Source organism: Peromyscus eremicus, chromosome 7, assembly GCF_949786415.1.
Source record: "Peromyscus eremicus chromosome 7, PerEre_H2_v1, whole genome shotgun sequence".
Taxonomy (NCBI): Eukaryota; Metazoa; Chordata; class Mammalia; order Rodentia; family Cricetidae; genus Peromyscus; species Peromyscus eremicus.
This window is the reverse complement of record NC_081422.1, coordinates 80746127-80765862: the sequence shown is the minus strand read 5'-3', so window position 1 is coordinate 80765862 and position 19736 is coordinate 80746127. Positions and strand designations below refer to the sequence as shown.

The 19736-nt window shown below is 40.6% G+C and overlaps 1 protein-coding gene across 1 annotated transcript in view; it reads left to right on the top strand.

The window, feature by feature from the left end:
* The window catches only part of Snap91 (synaptosome associated protein 91), a 115467-nt gene that overhangs the window by 84288 nt on the left and 11443 nt on the right, over positions 1-19736 (top strand). The window contains exons 16-23 of the mRNA XM_059267047.1: positions 4029-4136; positions 4764-5069; positions 5282-5359; positions 5522-5593; positions 5986-6069; positions 7590-7673; positions 14179-14313; positions 15921-16070. Coding sequence (XP_059123030.1) covers positions 4029-4136; positions 4764-5069; positions 5282-5359; positions 5522-5593; positions 5986-6069; positions 7590-7673; positions 14179-14313; positions 15921-16070 — 1017 coding nt within the window. The remainder of the gene's footprint in view (positions 1-4028; positions 4137-4763; positions 5070-5281; positions 5360-5521; positions 5594-5985; positions 6070-7589; positions 7674-14178; positions 14314-15920; positions 16071-19736) is intronic.

Genomic DNA, 19736 nt, shown 5'->3' with positions numbered 1-19736 from the left:
CCTCCCTGAAACCCCACTGCTGGCGTTCAGTCGGAGTGGTTTCTCATGGAAGGTCGGTGGAAAATCTGATGGGCCACCGCACAGCCGCTTTGTGCTGCAGCATGTCTATCCCTGTAGAGATGTGGTTTTTTTTAGTCCACATGAAAGGAGCTTGCTTACCTCTCACAGGTCACGCAAGTCTGCCTTGCTTTTTTGCAGCTTTCCAGAACAATAAAGCCCAAGATGTTTCTCTGAAATAGTGTTTGAGCCATTATGCTGTCTGTGATTGGTGTCCACCAAGCAGAAAAATCTGTATATTTGTAAATACTATCACGGCGGCATCATTTTTACCTTTAAATACAAGTCTTAAAATGAGGTACTAGAGAGTCACATGATGAAATACCAAGAACCAGCTGCCCTGGGTTTTTCTCCGTGTCTCGTCTGTCCTCTGGCAGGGACATGAGTGAAGATGAGCCCCTCTGCAAGTCTCATCATTTACTTTATTTCTCTGCTAAGCTCTGTGAGCTGTCGCCTGGCTGGCCTCAGACATCTGGAAAATCTCTGTCTGCCACGGTTGGGAGTCTGTGTACACCAGTGCATCTTTTAGAGTCCTCAGTGATTTCCCCCCTAATTTGTTCCATGTTCTTTCTTGGTTTATAGCAAATCATTTAGAGCTTTCACTTAAGTAAATCCTAAGCTTAAATCTCTGTGGCCGTTTCATTGACCACTTTAAAATATTTCGAATCTCCAAGATGGTTAAGAACTTGAACTCGCTGGGCGGTGGTGGCGCACGCCTTTAATCCCAGCACTCGGGAGGCAGAGGCAGGCGGATCTCTGTGAGTTCCAGGCTAGCCTGGTCTACAGAGCGAGATCCAGGAAAGGTGCAAAGCTACAGAGAGAAACTCTGTCTCGAAAAACCAAACAAAAAAAAAAAAAAAAAAAAAAAAAACACCAACAAACAAACAAAACAAAAAATTCAAATGAGGGTACCAGCCACATTTTGTTTGAATAACCTTAAAATATACTCTCATGTCAGATATGCTGGTCACACTGGGGAGGCTGCTGGAGGAGAATAGCAAAGTTGAGGCCAACCTGAGCTATGCAATAATTTCTGGGCCAGCCTGAGCTACATAACAAGACCTCTATCTCAAAGATATCAAACATACTCTCACGAGTTTCTATGTCTATAGCAATATAAATTTCTCTAAAAATAAGCATAGTGAGTTTTAATGTAAGGAAAATATGGCTATGAAATTTCATAGATATAAAATTTTAAACATTAAAATTTAAAACATTAAACATAAGCATTAAGAATCTATCCCTTTTAGTACATTTGAAATGGGAGTTTGGAAGAAATATTCAAATTTATATCTATATAATGTTTTATTATTCTATGTGTGTAGTTCATTTAAGTTTTATATTGTCTTTTCTGACACATTAAATTTACTAAATCTTTTTAAGGCAAAGTTCTAAGAAATAGAACCTGCTTTCTGTGGTCATACAGAACCGAATTATAAGACATGTTGTGCTTTAAGGTTTTATACAAGCCCCAGATAACTGATAAATAACAGCATGGCCTTTTTAAAATATCCTCGTTGTCGGGGGCTGGTGAGATGGCCCACAGTAGAGGTGCTTGCCGCCAAACCTGATGAGCCGAGTCTCTTCCGGGCACCCACAAGAAGCAGAGGACAGACTCTGAAAAAAAAAACAAAACAAAAAACAAAAAACAAAAAAACAAAAAACAAAAAACAAAAAAAAAAAAACAAACCTTTCCCACATTCATGTCTTTGGGAAAGGTTTTGGTGAGAGTTTGAGAGAAGTTTATAACGTGGGTGGCAGCGGGGTCTCCTCCCTTGAAGAGAAGTTTGGATGGGAGTCAAAGGTTAGTTGCTGATGTTTTAGTCTTCACTAACAAGAGCAGTGCTGAAAAGAGATGCGTGGCTGACGGGGAGAAGGAAACCTCTCCTGTTACACAGCTGGGAGTGTAGGTTTCACTTGTACATGAGTCGTAACCTGAAGAGCCTAGCCTGTGAGCATCCCCTGTTACTAATACATTCAGCCTAGAAGCAGTGAGTAGTATAGTGGAGGAGGTGTGGCCTGTGACTGTCCAGTCTAGTGGCCGGACACACAAAGCTCCAGCTGACAGTAATGGACCAAATCCTGACCCAACTGTTTGCTGGCTGCATGACCGTGATCAAATGACCCAAGTTATTTTTTTTTAAACTGAAAGGTGTAAGCTACATATATTTTTCATGTGCAACAAGATGCTTTTAGGTATGTATATATTTCCGAACAGCTAGATAAAGTTGTGTACTACTTCACATCCGTTGTTTTTTTTTTGTTTATTTGTTTGTTTGTTTGGTTTTTGTTTTTTGGGGTTTTTTGGGGGGGGAAAACACTTAAAAATCTCTGAACATTAGTTCTCTTCTTACAGAATGGAGTTAATAAAAGGCACCACCTGAAATAGTTACAGAAGTGGAATTTTATAATTTGTTCTTGTGGTTTCTGTGACTCTTAGTGACACTGGCCTCAGTTGTGGCTGTCTAGGCAGGAAACGGAAGATCCCTGAACCATGGCAGACCATTGAGAGCACTTGAATTCTTCTGCCCGCCTTGGGGTTCTCCTGCTGCCCGAGCCCTCTAGTGTCTAGAAAGTGGCTCTGCACTGTCCTCAGGATAGCTGAGAGAAGCGACCAGACCAAATTAGTATGTGCTCTGCTGGTGTTTTTAAGGAAATTTTAACTCAAATGAGTCTCTTGTAATGTCATTTTTTTTTTATTCCACAAAACATAAGGACTCAAGATGTTGCTTAAAAATTTCCATACCTAGACAAGTTTGTGACTTACTGCATTCAACTGAGAGAGACAAGGACGTTGGCCACAGGACTTCAAGCTTAATGCATTGAATGAATCTTTGAGAAAACTGCTATACTGTGTGATGTTTCCCAAACATATTTGACCAATTCCTCTTAGTGACTGAGGGTCAGTGTTTTAGGACACATCAGTAGATACTATAAGAAATTGTATCTTTAGGATAAAAAGTAGTAGGTACAAGTGAGTTGATTCCATTCTCTGAACATTTCATCTCTGTTCTTGCAACTAAAGACTTTCTGTCTTAACCCCATAATGAATATGGTTTGCTAGCGGGTATACACTGGAAATGATTTACATCAGTGTATATTTAGGGCTGGGAATGTAGTATGCAAGGCTCTGGGTCCTACCCCTAGCATTGAAAAAAAGAAAAAATATAAAATATATATAAGCTGAGCTTACCTGTATGTTAATGGGTTTCCTTCTATAAATAATGCACTTGTAGTCTTAAAACATGAAATTATATTTTTAGTCTGTTGGCAATGGATCCTTTTCCAAATAACTAGAAAATATAATAATATTTGAAATCAATAAATATAAGTAGAATTGAAGACATTAAGCATCATGCCCTAATTTGGTTAGTTGATTGTTTCTTTAAAGTGAGTCCTTCTTGTATCTGACAATTCTTTCCAAGGTTAGTGGTAACTTTTCTGAATTCCCTTCTAAACCTTTCGTGTTAATAGTATGATTTTTTCTCTGCATTAGTTTTAACTTTGGAATATTTGTTTACATAGCCATTAACTACTTAATATTATTTGCAAACAGAAAAGATATTGGAATTTTCTAGAAGCCACTAGTCAGAGGTATAAAAAAAATTCAGCAAAGAAGTATTATCTGGACATGAAAGTTTAATGTCTTAAATTACATAGTAAAGTTGTTTTGTGTTTTGATTTTGCATCCATTAATTTCTAATGAAACATAAAACATGCTTTTTAGAGCCCTTATACAATGAGAATCCTGTTGGATCCTGATGGCCTTCAGAGGTATCCACATACCACCATTCAGGTGTTAGCTAACAGGGAGACATGCAAAGAATAATTGTTTTGTGATTACCAACAGTGCATGAAAACATTCGTGTTGTATAAGGGAGCTTTCTTCACAACTTAACTCAGTTCTTTTACTATATTTTCTTCTCTTTTTATTCCTTTCATTTCTGTTACTTTTAAAACTGCAACCCAAGATGCCTTTGCAGCTTCTCCTGGGGAGGCCCCTGCAGCATCCGAAGGGGCCGCCGCACCAGCTACCCCAACCCCAGTGGCTGCAGCTCTTGATGCATGCTCAGGAAATGGTGGGTTGACACATGAGCCAGTCTGTTGTTTTCCTGTCCTAATGTGAAACCTGCGTAGTTAGATGTGGCCATACGTTTCTTTTATGATTTTATTTTCTTATCAGTGTAAACTGTCATTCATCACGACTGAGTAAATAATGCCAACACTTAAAACATTAAGACGATAAAGTGCATACTTATCAAAATTGGCAATCCCTCAAGATTGACAATTTTTCTCAGTGCAAGTATGCTCTCTTAATGTTTTTCCCCCTCTAATGCATTCTTTTATGATATTAAGTTCAAATATATTGGCATGTTTTAATGAACTTTCAGAGCTACCAAACTGACTAGCTTAGGTAAGGGCACGAAAGATAATGATCCCCGGACCAAGACTGTAGGCTAATCTCACAGCACCCTACAAAATGTTTCAGGTTCAACTTGTGGCACCAACTGTGTTTTCCTTTTTCTTTAGAAAAAGCATCCTAATTGCTGACCTCTGCTGATAAGATAGTAGCTGAACCCATGTAGCCCAAGGCCTAGCTAGCGTGTAAACGTGTATGAAGTGCCTTTTTACCTGTAGCTACGCGTCTGCCTCTTGCTCTTTCCTGACTGATGCTGTGTGTGTGTCTCCACTTTCCTTTCCAAAAGACCCTTTTGCCCCATCCGAAGGAAGTGCAGAGGCTGCACCTGAGCTGGACCTCTTTGCAATGAAGCCACCCGAGACCAGCGCTCCTGTAGTTACCCCCACAGCTAGCACAGCCCCTTCAGTTCCCGCCACTGCTCCTTCTCCTGCTCCTACCGCTGTGGCAACCACTGCTGCCACCACCGCCGCCACTGCAGCTACCACCACTGCCACCACCTCCGCTGCCGCCGCCGCCGCCGCCGCCGCCACCACCGCCACCGCCACCGCCGCCGCCACCACCGCCGCTCCTCCTGCTCTAGATATCTTTGGTGGTAACTTGTCGTTGTTGTTACTGAATTTCTCCCGTCTGGTGGCTTGAACCTGTCATGCACACATGACTCTTATGCATGAAAACTAGAGTTAAATGGTTCTCGGGAAACCATTTGCTACTTAACCCAAAGGTCTCCTAAATGCTCGTTCAGAAAGCTGGCGATTGCTTTTTTTTTTCCCGACTGAGTGAAGGCCTGTGTGTTCTTGGTCTTAGATTTGTTTGATTCTGCTCCTGAAGTTGCTGCAGCACCTAAGCCAGACGCGGCTCCTAGCATAGACCTGTTTGGTACAGGTAAAGCCGAAGCAACTGTTTTTTCCACTCTGTTTCTGTAGCTGTGTCCTTGGTCAAGCCCTTTGTAGTTGCTCTGATAATGCTTTTGTTAGACGTGTGACTTCAGTTTCAGCTTTCTGCTACTTACTTCTGCCTGGTTTTGGTTTCTTTCACCTCTGGAAGATGCTTTCTCCTCTCCACCACGAGGGGCCTCTCCGGTGCCTGAGAGCTCTCTCACTGCTGACCTCTTATCCGGTGAGTGCTTCTCCAAGGTCAAGCCTTCAGAGCTCTCTCAGGAGGGTCCTGAGGGTGGGGTGGGGGGCTCCTGTGAGGAAAGATGATCCAGTACCCTATAGGTTTGTCTTATGTGTTTTAAAGCTCTGAATTCCCTTAAGAGAAGAATCTCATTCTCCAGCCCATGGCCAACTAGTGAGGGTTGATATTTCTAATCTAAGGTTGGCAAAAAAAAAAAAAAAATTCTGGTTCCCACTAAAACCTCTAATACTGAAGAGTCAGTTTTCATTTGCTGTCCTAACTGTTAAGATTGGCCACCCTCTTCCTATAACTGAAATCCTGAGGCCATGGTCGGTTCTCTGGGTTCCATTGTGCTGAGAGTGAACTGCATGTCCCCTTGTTCTTCACTGCAGTGGACACATTTGCAGCGCCGTCCCCTGCCGCCACTGCCTCTCCAGCAAAGGTGGAGTCCTCGGGTGTGCTAGACCTTTTTGGGGGTGCGTATCTCTCCGCCTTCAGCACTTACGCCATCTGGAGTGTTTCTGTTCTGAGGAGAGTCTCCTCTCCTCTTTCATTCTGTTTCATTTGGCTTCTTTTGACTGCAGTTGCTTTTGTCTCTCACGTGGGGACTTAAGTTGTGCAGACGTTCTTCACTCCTCTGCCATCATTCCATCCATCCTCATTGGTTTATCACAGCTTTCAGGGCATGGCCTAACCAAACCAGAGCCCTTGCCATGGGAAGTCTTCCTGTTTTCAGCCTTTGTGTTCATCCTGAGTTTTAATCACCAGCTTGGAGTCCCTTTCTGCTGTTTTCTCAAAGATCCTGATGCATTGGTTACATACACACTCTTAAGTTCTTAAAAGCAGTATAAACATGAAGTGGGTAATTCAGAATCTAAAACAAGCCAGTCACAGGTCCTCATACTCAACACCGTGGAGTTTATTTACATTGAATTTAGTGTTTTTTAATCTTTCTGGAGAGCTTGGAGATGTTTTTCTGGTTTAAATGTATCTTTTCTTCCTTTGTATAGTATTTGAAAACAGAAATATACATTGATTGTATTGGTTGTATTTGTGTGCATTAAAAAAAAAAAACTAAAGTTCTTCATCAGCCATAAACTTGCAGGAAGGAGACAGGTCTGAAGTGAATCATGAGTACCCATGAAAGTGAATGTCTTTGGGCTAAAACATCATCTTTGCACATTGTAACCGCATGGATTATCTCCTGCCACTGAAGCATCCTGGTATCTGTCATGCTGGATATATGAGGGTACAAAGAAGATACCCCTGAAGGTGCTCAGATACATAGGTATAAGGAGATCTGCTGTAGCTGCTGCTCAATTGGGCATATTAAACATTTAGAAGCTTAAGTGGGAAATGAGAAAGTTATGTTTTATCTTTGTTTAAAAAGCTTAAAAATCTCAGCCGGGTGGTGGTGGCACACGCCTTTAATCCCAGCACTCGGGAGGCAGAGCCAGGCGGATCTCTGTGAGTTCGAGGCCAGCCTGGACTACCAAGTGAGTTCCAGGAAAGGCGCAAAGCTACACAGAGAAACCCTGTCTCGAAAAACCAAAAAAAAAAAAAAAAAAAAAAAAAGCTTAAAAATCTCAATCCTGTTTTTAAAAAATGATGAAACTTGCTTTGAAACATTCATTTTAACAGTGTGCCTCTTACTCTTACAGTGAGGCACTGATTCTTAAACATTCTAGAACTCTCTTGAGAGGCTAAACTCTTTAGAACAGATCATGGTGGAACATACCTGCAATTCCTGCTCTTTGGGGAGGGTCCCAAAGCAAACAGGAGCTACGTACTAAGACTCTATCTGAAAATATAAAATAAGACAAGCTGCTTAGATCATGATTCAGTTCACCTGGTCATTTCACGTAGAACCAGGAGGCAGGCTCCCCATTACAGAGTATCCTGTCTGTGCATGTCTCTACGTCTATCACACTTGAATTGCTTAGTTACTTACGATCTGACCCTCTTACTTTCCTGCTGCATAATGGATAATGGATAGATGCGTTTGGAAGTAGTGCTTCTGAAACCCAACCAGCACCACAGGCTGTTTCTAGTTCCTCAGCATCGGCAGACCTACTAGCTGGTAATTGATTCCATTAAAATGGCATTTTATAAAAGTTAAGTTTGCATGTAGTTTCATAGGTAATAGATATAACATAATTTGCAAAATATATTTGTAAAATTTCCTTTCAAGGCATGAGATAGAAGGATATGGCATTGTATAATAGAAAGTTTATTACTTCCTAGAATTTATTAAATTAGTTTTAAACCCACAGTTGTATGTGTATAAGCCACTCCTGTTGACTCTCTCAGTCTTACTTTCAATTAGCGTGTTTGTTTTTATTTGCCAAACAGGTAATGTGCTTTGTGTAGCAATTCTGTCATGTAATGACTGCTCATATTTTTGGGAAGGAATCCATGGTAAACTATGCTGTAACAGTTGACAGTTGGTTTTGCAGTATATGAATCACCATGGAAGAAACCATTGTAGATGTCTCCTGTTGAAATATTGTGACATATGTCATGGGCTTTTTGACAAGCTGATCATGTTTCTGTCTGAAAACACACAGGGTGATCCAGAACTTTCTAGGAAATAGATGGGCACAGTTTGCGAGGGTCACTACTTGTTGCTGAGATGAACGGACTCATTAAAAGAGTGGGTCAAGACTCAAACACAGCTAAACCAAGAATGAGTTTGGGGTCATGGGGTCCTTGAGGTCAAGACAAAGTGGGTTTAATGAACATCAGACTTAGAAAGTGGCCAGTTGGAAGGCCCCATCTGTATGTAGGCTTTGACCCAGCTTAGCAGAGGAATTCACAGTGTGCTACCCTCACTTTTGATTTTGCTTGAGAGGAGCAGAGAAGTTGTTTAGCAGAGGCCTCTTGACACTCAAGGGCAGCTTTCAAGTGACCCCCAGTCACTCCAAGGGATGCATTTTGGTCCTCAGGGTAACAAGGAGTTAATGAATGTGAGTCACCTGAGCACAAGGAAGCCCCCCAGTCTAGGAACTCCTCAGTTAAAAAGCCCTGGCAACCATGTGGCCCTTAAAGAATGACCAGTTTTGACCAAATGTAGCCATAGTTCACAACCTAGAAGTAATTTAACACAGGATCCCGACACCAGGTTTATCAGGTCAGGGAACCTGCTGGTGTTCTCAGTCTTCTGGTGAGTAATGGTAGAACTTAATGGACCCCTCCAGCCATCAGTGCTAAGTTCCTCCAGGAACTTTTCACCTTCCTTCCATCAGTAATTCTGTCTGGTGGCTTCAGTCTCTCTAGCAGGGGTGGCTCTTTCGTTTCTTTCACAGACCCTCTGGCTCCTTGATCCGGTGTGATACTCCCATTTGCCAAATCTTGTCACGGTGACTGCTGTGAAGAACCAGGCCCCCACTTTGATACCTCTTAGCTGTCTGGAAGCTGGAATGTAACACAAGACTGTGTACCTCACACACGCGACTACCACTAACTTGAGGGAAGGCCTGCCAGCCTGCCTGGCTTTCCTCTCAGCCTAGATGCTTTTCACAGCAACTTCAACTTGGCCAGACACTTTCTACCTCTTATTAAACCAACACATTCAGTTCACCAAAATTGCATAGTTTCAAAGCTCCTTGGTGAAAATGATACTGCTGCTTTTTAAATGAGATAATTGATTATAAATCTTTAGCTCTGAAGTTGTGGTTAAAATCAACTGTACTGGCTGTCTGAAGAATTCTAAGAAGTCTTTCTTGGGTATTTGCTGGCCTGCCATAGACCAGATTTGTCACAAGAACTGTTCAAACCCACCAAGCAGTAGGCTGGTCGCAAGACCACACTGTCTGTTCCAGTGTCCTTAGTCTACTGTGCCTCACTGAGCCCTCCAGGGCCAGGACCTGAGCTGAGATACTGCTTCCAAAGGAGCTTAGAACACTAGGACCTAAAGACTAGGACCTGGAGCAGAGGCCAAGGATCTTGGGAAAAAGAAAGCATTCCCATGGGATGCCAAATCAGAGGCTGGTGACAGAGCCAGGAGGTTTGATCCTAGGGGATGCCACAAGAACCAAAGCACCCCAGGAGAGCCAAGGGTCACAGTTCCTGAGGGATTTGTTCCCCAAAGGCTTGCTTTGGGTCATGTTACACACACATGCACACACACACACACACACACACACACACACGCGCACACACACACACACACACACACACACACACAGAGCAAAAAACAAACAAATAAAAAACCCTTAACTTGTTCAGTGGACCTGACCATTCTGAACTCTTACTAAAGTGAGATAGAGAAGAGAAGAGTGACAAACGTCCCAATGTCTATGTACTTTTAAATGTGTCGTTGATGCTACTTTTCTGTTCCTTCCACTGCCTTTTCTTAGGACTCTTTGATAGGAACAGTTATTGCGTAAACATTCATGTTTCTCTGGGCTTCCTACTTAAATAAATTAATATCTAATGCAAACAAGTTTGTTTGGGTACTACAGTCTAGTTTGCATCAAAACATTTCCTGTAAGTTACTTTGGTAGTGGGAGATCTGGTTTTGTTTTTGGTTTTTGGTTTTGTTTTGTTTTTTTTGTTAACATGGACAGCACTTTCACCTAATACCCTGATAAAAGAAATTTTAAATGGCATTTTTGGTTTTTCTAAAGTTTAATTTGAGAAGCCAGTTTCTCCCTGTTTTACTTTAAAAAGGCATTTCTTATGATTGCTTAAATATGACAGCATCAGGAAATTGTGTTCTTAGTTTTTAAAAAAGTTACAGAGTATCAACATAATTGTATCTTGTGATTGTTTCCAGTCCTCTCCACAAGTAAACATCATATCTGCAATTCAGCTAACAATGATATCTGAGTTTTCACATTACCCAAATATCTTTATTTAGTGCATATAAAATAGAACAAATATTTGGGGCATGGCATTATGGTTATCTGCAGAACTAGCACTTTGGTTTGTGCAGACAAGGTTACCAAGCCTACCATCTCTGTAAATAAAGAACTTTTAAAAAAAAACAAATAAATGGATATGATGGAGCATGCCAGTGGTTTCAGCATTTAGAAAGCAGAAACACAACAGAGGTTCCCAACTAGTTTGAGGCCAGCCTCGTCTACATAGAGGGCACCCAGGGCTACATCGTTAAGCACTGTCTGAAACACAGAAACAAATGAGCCTAATAAGAGATATGTACCCACAAACTGTGATCAGGTTAGTAGTAGGATTTGAGCCATAAAAAAGTTGTATTTTGTGAGGAATTTTCTAGTCATATTATTGTTGATAATCAAACTATTTTATTAAGGATAAAAAAGGTAGATGATACACAGATACCATTACAGGCAGAAGGAGTCTTGGTCACTAGCCTGAGGCGACTCACCTCATATCAACTAAGATTTCTTTTTTCCTTTCTTTTTGTGTGGTCCTAGGGAATATAACCACAGCTTCTTTCTCGGTAGCAGGCAAGCATTGTACCATCTCTTTGAAGGAGTAAGTTTACATGTAAGTGAAAGGCAATAGATAGATGATAGAGTGAAATGCTGAAATTAGTTTTTAAAGATCTTAAAGCTGTTAAGGATAACTTTAAAAACAAAAAGAAAATGTCACTGAGTATTTGCATGTATTGTAAAAGCAGAAAACAAAGACTAAATGAAATGGGTAATTTCTTTAAAAAGGTTGTATAAAAGCCAGGGTTTTTTTTCACTCAAATTTAAATCTAGATTTGTCAAATAATAATTCCAGCACTAAAATGTTGGTGACATACATCTTAATTTTCATCTTCTATCACTTAAGAAAAAAATCTTAAATTTCTTGGCTCATCCAGCATAGTGAAATAAAAAAATTAAAAAAAAAAAAAACAACTCTGGAGCCAGAATATTGGCTCTGACCTCAAGCTTTCTCATCTGTGGAGCCTCATAGGAGTGTTCTGAGGACAAAGTAAATTCATATATATTTCATATGGTACCTGACGTGGCCCTGGGCCACATATGACTAAAAACTGCTATGAATATAGTCTAGCCGAGAATCTTAAAGTTATTTTTAAAACACTAGCCGTTTGTTTTTTGATTTTTTTTGTTTTTTTTTTTTCCTGGAGGGGAGTTAACTCAGTTGCACTATTCTCTAGTGTAAATTTTGCAGATGCCGTCATTTTACAATGGCAAAGGGTTGCCTAAGCCTGCGCTGGGCATTGTTGTTTTCGCAGGGTCTAAGTTATCAAGTGCAGCAAGGCGTGTGATGCAGATGGGTCAGTTCAGAAAAGAGTGCTTGGGACAGTGCCTCACACTCAGGGTGCCGCATCCCACTGCTGCTGTCCCAGTCCGCTTCTGCAGAATAGACCCTAAGACTTTATACTGGAGCACTGTTATACACCTATGAGTGTGGTCTTAGCTTTGAGTAAGTTCATTAGTGCTCAACAGATAAGCCCTACTTGCACATACACAGACACACTTTCCTCTGTCTGTGGAATCTACTAGACGTGTTGACTCTTTAGAGTCACCTCCAACCATGGAATGTCAAAGGTGAAACAGATGAACCTGTGGTACTTTCAGACCACTCTTGTTATGATTCTAGAATGTACTTTTTTTTTCCCCTTGGGCAAGATTTTAAGAAGCTAAGTCAAGTGCAGCCACCTCCAGTCTCGGCTGTGATGAAGAAACAGACCAGATGGCAGTTGCCTAAACTCCAACTTGACATGTTATGTTTCAAAACTCATCATTAACTTCGCCACCAATGTCCCTAAAATCAAAACCATTGCATCCAAAATATAATGATGATTCTAGCCCATATTTGCTTCATAATGTGACTAGTTCTCACTGATCTGGAGAATACCCTTTCTCTGGCAAATAATTTTCAAAATTAATTCAGTGTCATTTAAATACTAAAAATCACTCAGCATGACCCCTGTGAACTTCAGAAAGGCAATTCAAATGACTAACAATTTTTTTTCCAAAAATGCAATGTATTTGCATATGTGTTCAAGAAACGTCTAAATCCATGAAGTCTTAAATTTATGTCACTTTTGATTTATAGGGATAACATGACTTGAATATTATTGCTTACTGCTAAAAAGATGACCAAAGTTTACTTTATAAAAGATAAATTGGTTTTGTAAATTGCAGTGTTATATGTCTGTATTTTTGCAATCAATTTGTGAAGAAGAGATGATGTGACTAGATTTGAAAAACAAAAACATATGCAACAAATTTGGTTGTAAGAAATATTTCCAGGCATAGTGGTGCATGCTTTTAATCCCAGCACTCAGGAGGCAGAAGCAAGCAAATCTCTATGAGTTGGTCAGTCCAGTCTATCTAGTGAGTTCCAGGCTTATTATCCAGGGCTATATAGTGAGACTCTATCTCAAAACAAAAAACAAAACAAAAAAACCCCAAACAAATGAAAAAAAAAAAAGACTTCTGGTAAAAATAAAGCCTTTTATAATACAAAATTACCTAGTATCTTACTAAACATTTACTAATCACCTCTTTGCAGATGCATATTTTTACACAAAAGCAACAGAGTAATCTTAGGCTTCCATTCCTGTTGCTTGAGAGACATGATCTGCTTCCAGAATTCAAAGAATAAATATTTAATTTGAGATCAGATTAATTTTCAGCCATTTTTTTAAGTCGTTATCATTCACTCAGTAACCATTAGCTTACTGTTTCAGGAACTGTGCTAAATATTATCAGAAGAGACAGGAGGGAAAGGCACACGGCTCCTGAACCTGTAAGCTATCTGTGGAGTTGGGGCTTGGAGAACACAGGCATGAGGACATGATGGGAATGGCGTGGAGTTCTGCTCCATGTGCTGAGGACAGTGACGGACGTGGGGGATGGAGTGCAGCTAGCAGCAGTAGGTAGCAGCACGTCCTGGAGTTCTTTCCAGAAGCCCATGACATTCGGGGCTGTGAGTTTGGCTGCAATCTGGTTTGCAGGGACAGGGAGCAATCAGAACCCCGAGCCAGAAGGCTGTAGAAACAAAGGAATCTGAAAGTGATGGGGCACCAGGGAAAGCTTTCAGAGAAGTAACTGTCAAGGTTGTCTACTCAGAGGGACCTCCTGGCTGAGCTGCGAAGAGAAGACCAGAGGGATGCACACTGCAGATGGGACATGCCCTCCGTGATTGTTACCTGAGAGCAGTGATCAGAGCCTGCCTACCCTTCATGGTGCCATGGGGCTAAAATGTGGAAATTGAGGATTTGATGCCCATTTTTTTTTTATTTACATTTCGTTACTGAGCCGGTGTGTGCAACTAAACATGTTGTAACTATCTGTTTCTGTCATTGTAAAGTTTCAGTGTGATGACGACTTATCTGAATTCTAACCCTTCTTTGCTTTGTGTATTTCATCATAGCAGATTCTGGTACCACAGGTTCTAACAAGGTTCACTCATGTGTGTACATCATATTAGAGTTTCAGAGCTACCTTGTTTCTGGTTAAATTGGATCTGTCATTCCTACATGATAGATCAACATCCTTGGAGAAGCTCTTGGCAAAACAAGCTTGCTGGTTTCACTAATTGCTAATCATTCTTCAATTCCTGAAGCTTTTTCTGACTCTGTTGGTATGGTCTTTTCCCCATCTTCAGCTGACATTTTTCTGGGACCTTTTTTTCATCAGGGTTTGGGGGTTCCTTCATGGCCCCATCTACAACACCGGTAACCCCAGCTCAGAATAACCTGCTGCAACCCAATTTCGAGGCTGCTTTTGGAACAACGCCTTCAACTTCAAGCAGCAGCTCCTTTGATCCATCAGGTAAGTCATCGATGGTTCAAACCCTCTTCCTTATATCTGATACTATAGCATCGACCTCCCAAGGTTAGTGTTGATTGTAGGAAACGTACAGGTGGATATTGTTAGCCTGGTTGGTGGCTCTCAATCTGTAACTCAAGTCAAACTTTCCAGGACACATTTGGTAGCTCTAAGAATAACCTCCTGTCCTTTCTGTTTCTGTTTTTGAATTTTAGCAGAACTCTCCCCACACCCACCCTCTATTTTGCACGAGCTCACATGCACATGGTTTAGCGGTGGTCAAGGGAGGACTTAGACTCTGTAGCGAATCTTTGCACAGCATCTGAGTGTGTGGACGCCCCCGACACACACCCCGCTCCTGCTGTTGCTTTACACCCTCTGAAGCTTGCATGGCCCTCCGTTTTATGAAGTTGAGACACGAATAGTACCTTCGCTTCTAACCTTTCACCCTGCTGTCCTTCTCTTTGTATCCTCTTCCATTCCACTCTTCTCATGCTGGCTCCTTCCTACAAACTTTCAATTGGTGAGTTTTCGGCAATTACATGTGTTTCAGAGACACCCCGACTATATCCCGTGCCTGACAATCTGGTTGCTTCTGTTGCCAGTGCTGACTTGAATGCTGTCTTTCCCACCCGAGAGTGACTGTGTAGTGGTGTTTACAGTAGATGCATATAGTCTCCTATAAGAATGTAGCAGCCCAACATTGTTACATAGATAAGATATTAGCAATATCTTATGGATACTCTGAGCCTGTGTTTTGAATAGTCTTTCTGTATTCTAGGAACTGAACAAGTGGTACTTGTCATCTGGGGATCAGGGACAATGGTGGTGGCTCTTGACTTCTATCCTTAAAATCCTGTTTATGTCAAATATGCCCATAAAGCATAACCCAAACATTGCCACAAAAAGAAGGAGAAAGTCTAAATTAACTGCCTCTAAAATGTGACAAAGTCTCTTTCTGATACATATCCCTAGATGCTGACAGAACACCATTTGTTTTATGCTAACTTCATTGGACAGTGGAGAATTATATATTTTTCCAATTACAAATTGCTTTAAGAGTAAGCATCTTAGGTTAGCTTGGGTAAATCATTTATAGTTTACTACACATCACTACCATTTAGAATAAAAAGTGCTTAGTGGTTATTTTAATTAGACTAACAATGGCTACCACTTATTGAGTGCCTATACAGAAGAAGCATTGTGATAAACGTGGGAAAAGATTCCCTCACTGGTCCTTACATCAAAGGCATATGTTAGTGGTCCTGTCCCCATTTACAGATGAGGAAATGGAAGTGTCATTTCCTGATGCTCAGAGCTAAAGGGGTGTGGCTGTTACAGCCTGGCTCTGTGCACTCTCTAGTCCATTAGACTATACAGCCTTCCTCCCGGTCTTTCTCCATGGTCATTAACATTTCCGTGTATTTTGAGTAGACATGTTCTTTTTGGTGTTCATGGTCACAAATTATATGACTTCTGTTGTTCCTTTTACAATAATGTTTTTTCATGTGTTTTCATGGTTTCATTAAAGACTGTCTTTTGCATAATATCTATCTCTTGTCTTTTTTTTTTTTTCAATTTTTTCTGAACCTGGTCTCTTTGATTTCCAGTGTTTGATGGTTTAGGTGATCTTCTGATGCCGACCATGGCACCATCTGGGCAGCCTGCCCCTGTCTCAATGGTCCCACCCAGTCCTGCAATGGCAGCCAGCAAAGGCCTTGGAAGTGACCTTGACTCATCTCTGGCCAGCTTAGTAGGCAGTAAGTAGTTCTAGTTACTTGAAGAATGTGTGAATTGGATTCTTTGTTCCTTTGTATATGTTTGCTCTGGTTTTGCTTATGGGTAAGTGTATTAAGGAGTGAATGAAAATAGTTAGCATTTCACCCCAAGCCCTTCTTTAGAAGGTAAGCACTTGCTATTCCATTGTCTTACAAGAATACTCACGTCACTTTTAATCTAAATCATAAAAACAAAAACTAACTGAGGAGCACACACTGGCCTTCCCTGGATAATATACAGAGGCATTCTATATAAGTACATAACCATCTAAAAATAGAATTATACTAAGTGCAGTATATTTATAGTATCTGAGTTTCATTTTTCAACAAGTATTTATTGATCAGGAGAGCTATTCTTCCAGGCATTAGAGATGATTCAGTGAACAAAACAGATAAAATTTCTATTCTTATGGCCCTCACAAAATGCCAAGACAGAACAGTGAAAAGTTTGAAATAAATTCTGCTTTATGTTACATCATGAGTACTAAGTGGGAATAAGCCTCCCCAGGGTAAGGAGTGAAGTACAAAGCTGTGAGAAGAACGTTTGTGGGCAGTGGAAGAATTTAGTGCACAGACTGGAGTAGAGATTGCCTAGCAGGGACTGGAGAAATAGCCAAGTCCAAAGGACATATGATGAGTAAAGCTGGACCCGAGGAGACAGAGAGTCCTGGGAAGCACAGACAGTTTCTGTGAACTTTGGCCTTGCTTTAACTCTGGATTGTATTTTCCACCAAGGCATATGGGCTTACCTTTGTGGATATCATGTAATATTAAGCAGTATCAAAAGCTTAGTAGGTCATTTGTGCCTACTTCTTTATTTATCTTCCCATCTACATTATTTCTCATTCATTGTGCTTCATCTGAGCATCTATAAAAATGCCTTTGTGACATCCTGCAGACCTTTGCTGATTATTTTCTTCTTCCCCAAACCCATCCCTCTGAGAGATGGCTTTTTGTGAGTGTGTAGTGTGCTACCTCACTCCCATGTCCCTAGGCTATCTCTAGCACACAGCCTTCATTTTGTCAACTGCCTGTGACAATTATCTCAGGTAGGAAAAAAGCTCACCAACTGGAGGACTAACTGAGCAATCTTGAAAAAATATGAACAAATCTGAGGACTCATTGGTTTTCAAAACTTATACAAAGCTACAGAAACTGATAAAAAATGATTCTGACCCAACCATGAACTGTACTGTAGACCAACAGAGTAGAAGCAAGATTCTGGAAATAAGTCTTCACATCTGTTGTCAAGCCAGCGTAGATGATGGACCCAATAAGGGAAAAGTCAGTCTTCAAAACCTTGTTCTGGAACAATGTGAGAGACTCAGAAAAAGGAATAAAGTTGGACTTTTTTATACCATCAGAAAATCAACTCAAAATGAATAAATGTTAAAGAAAATGATCAAACTCTCAGAACTTGATAGTAAATCTTTTTGATCTTGGATTAGGTGATGTCCTTTACATACAGTTCCTAAAACATAAGCAGCAAAGGGCCCTAGAGAGGTGGCTTAGCAGTTTAGAGCCTCTGTTGTTCTTGCAGTAGAACAGAGCTGAGTTCCCATCACCCACATAAACCTCCAGTTTCAGGAGATCCAACACCCTCTTTTGACCCCAGTGGGCATCAGGAATGCACATAGTATATATATACATATATATATGCAGGAAAATACTCAGAAAATGAATCTAACTTTTTAAAAATGTAAGCAACAAAGAATAAAATGAATTTTTAAAAGTTCATCGAAATATTTTAAAATTCACAAATGATGAAAGTGAAAAGAGAGGCTAAGAGCTCTTGTTGCTCTTGCAGAGGACCTGGGTTCAGTTCCCAGCATGCACATGGGAGCTCACAACCATCCGTGGCTCCAGTTCCAGTGGGTCTGCTGCTCTCTTAGGACCTCTGCAATTACCAGACACATATATGGTTCACAAGCAAACGTGCAAACAGAACACTAATACACATAAAATACAATTTAAAAGTCTAAGACAATTTTTTAAGTGAAAAGGCAACTCCAGAATGAAAGGATTGTGAATCACAGATCTTACAAAGGACTTCTGTAATGTGCAAATAACTTCTGCACATCAACAATAAAAATAGGAATAATAGGGCTTAAAAGCTGGCAGAGGACTTGAATGGCTATTAAATATAGGGAAAGATCTTCAGCATCATCAGATGTTGTTAGTGTAAATTGGAGCCACAAAGACCACTTCACATCCAGAAGGGATACCTATGAGGAAAGCCGATTGGAACACATGCTGGCATTCCATGAAACCTTTAGACGCTACTGATGAGATCATGGCGCAGTATGAATGCTGTGGAAAGAAGCATGGCAAGTCCCCCTGTGGTAACAGAGTGAACCAAACCTCTCAGCAGTTCTACTGCTAGGTACATGGAGTAAATGAAAATGTGTGTCCACACAAAAGCATGTACAGATGCTCTTAGAATTGCCGTTTATAAAAGCCTCATGGTGAAAACTATCATACAGTCCATTAGTTAATGAAGAGGTATGTGTATATGTGTGTCTTATGCTATATAAATATAATAATACATGATGAACTATCATTTGGACTGAAAAATGAGTGATATACTGATACATGGAACAACATGAGTATATTCCATGAATATGTTAGGCTAAGTGACAGATTTAGTCACAAAAACCACATGTGATACAAGTCTGTTCATACCAAACGTACAGACTAGAAAAATTTGAAGAGACAGGAAGTAGTAGTGTCTAAGGTAAAAAAGCGAGGAAGAAAAGTAGCTGCTAAGAGGTACAAGATTTTATTTGTGGCAACAAAAGTGTGCTACAAGTGGTGACTGTATACCTCTGTTAATAGACTAAAGCCATGAACTACACACTGTCAGGATGGACTTTCTGGTATGTGAATGGTATTGCATCTCACAAAAGGTGCTTTAAAATACTTCCAGAGGGGCTGGAGAGATGGCTCAGAGGTTAAGAACACTGGCTGTTCTTCCAGAGGTCCTGAGTTCAATTCCCAGCAACCACATGGTGGCTCACAACCATCTGTAAAGAGATCTGGCGCCCTCTTCTGGCCTGCAGGGATACATGCAGGTAGAACACTGTATATATGATAAATAAATAAATCTTAAAAAAAAAAAATACTTCCAGTGTTAGCAGAAGCTCCCACTGAGACTACACTGCAGACCTGTCTACTCAGTCCATTCTCTTTGTCCATAGTAAGCCTTCTACATGCTATCACTCCCAGCCTTCTTGCCAAGAGACCTGGCCTGCAGCAAGCCCACACCTCCACATAGCATTCCCATCTGCCACAACGGGATTCCTGCATGCGTATGTGTGGAGCACCTGCCTATTTTTGCCTCTTCAGATGATCAGCATAAATATTTGGTTGGCTTTATAATTGTTTACTGTAGAGATTAAACTGTATATTCTACTTGAAAATAAAATTTTTAGAAGTGAGACTTCTTTATCTTCTAAAAACAATGATGGCTAGCCAGGAGAAATGACACATACCTATCTATAAGCTTAGCTACTTGGAAGGCTGAAACAAGAGGATTTCTTGAACCTACAACTTAAGAGGCTAGCCTGGGCAACGTAGCAAGATAAAGTCTTTTTTTTTAAAAAATGATCAAAATTATGTGTAAACATTTCTTTATTTGGTTTAGTTAAT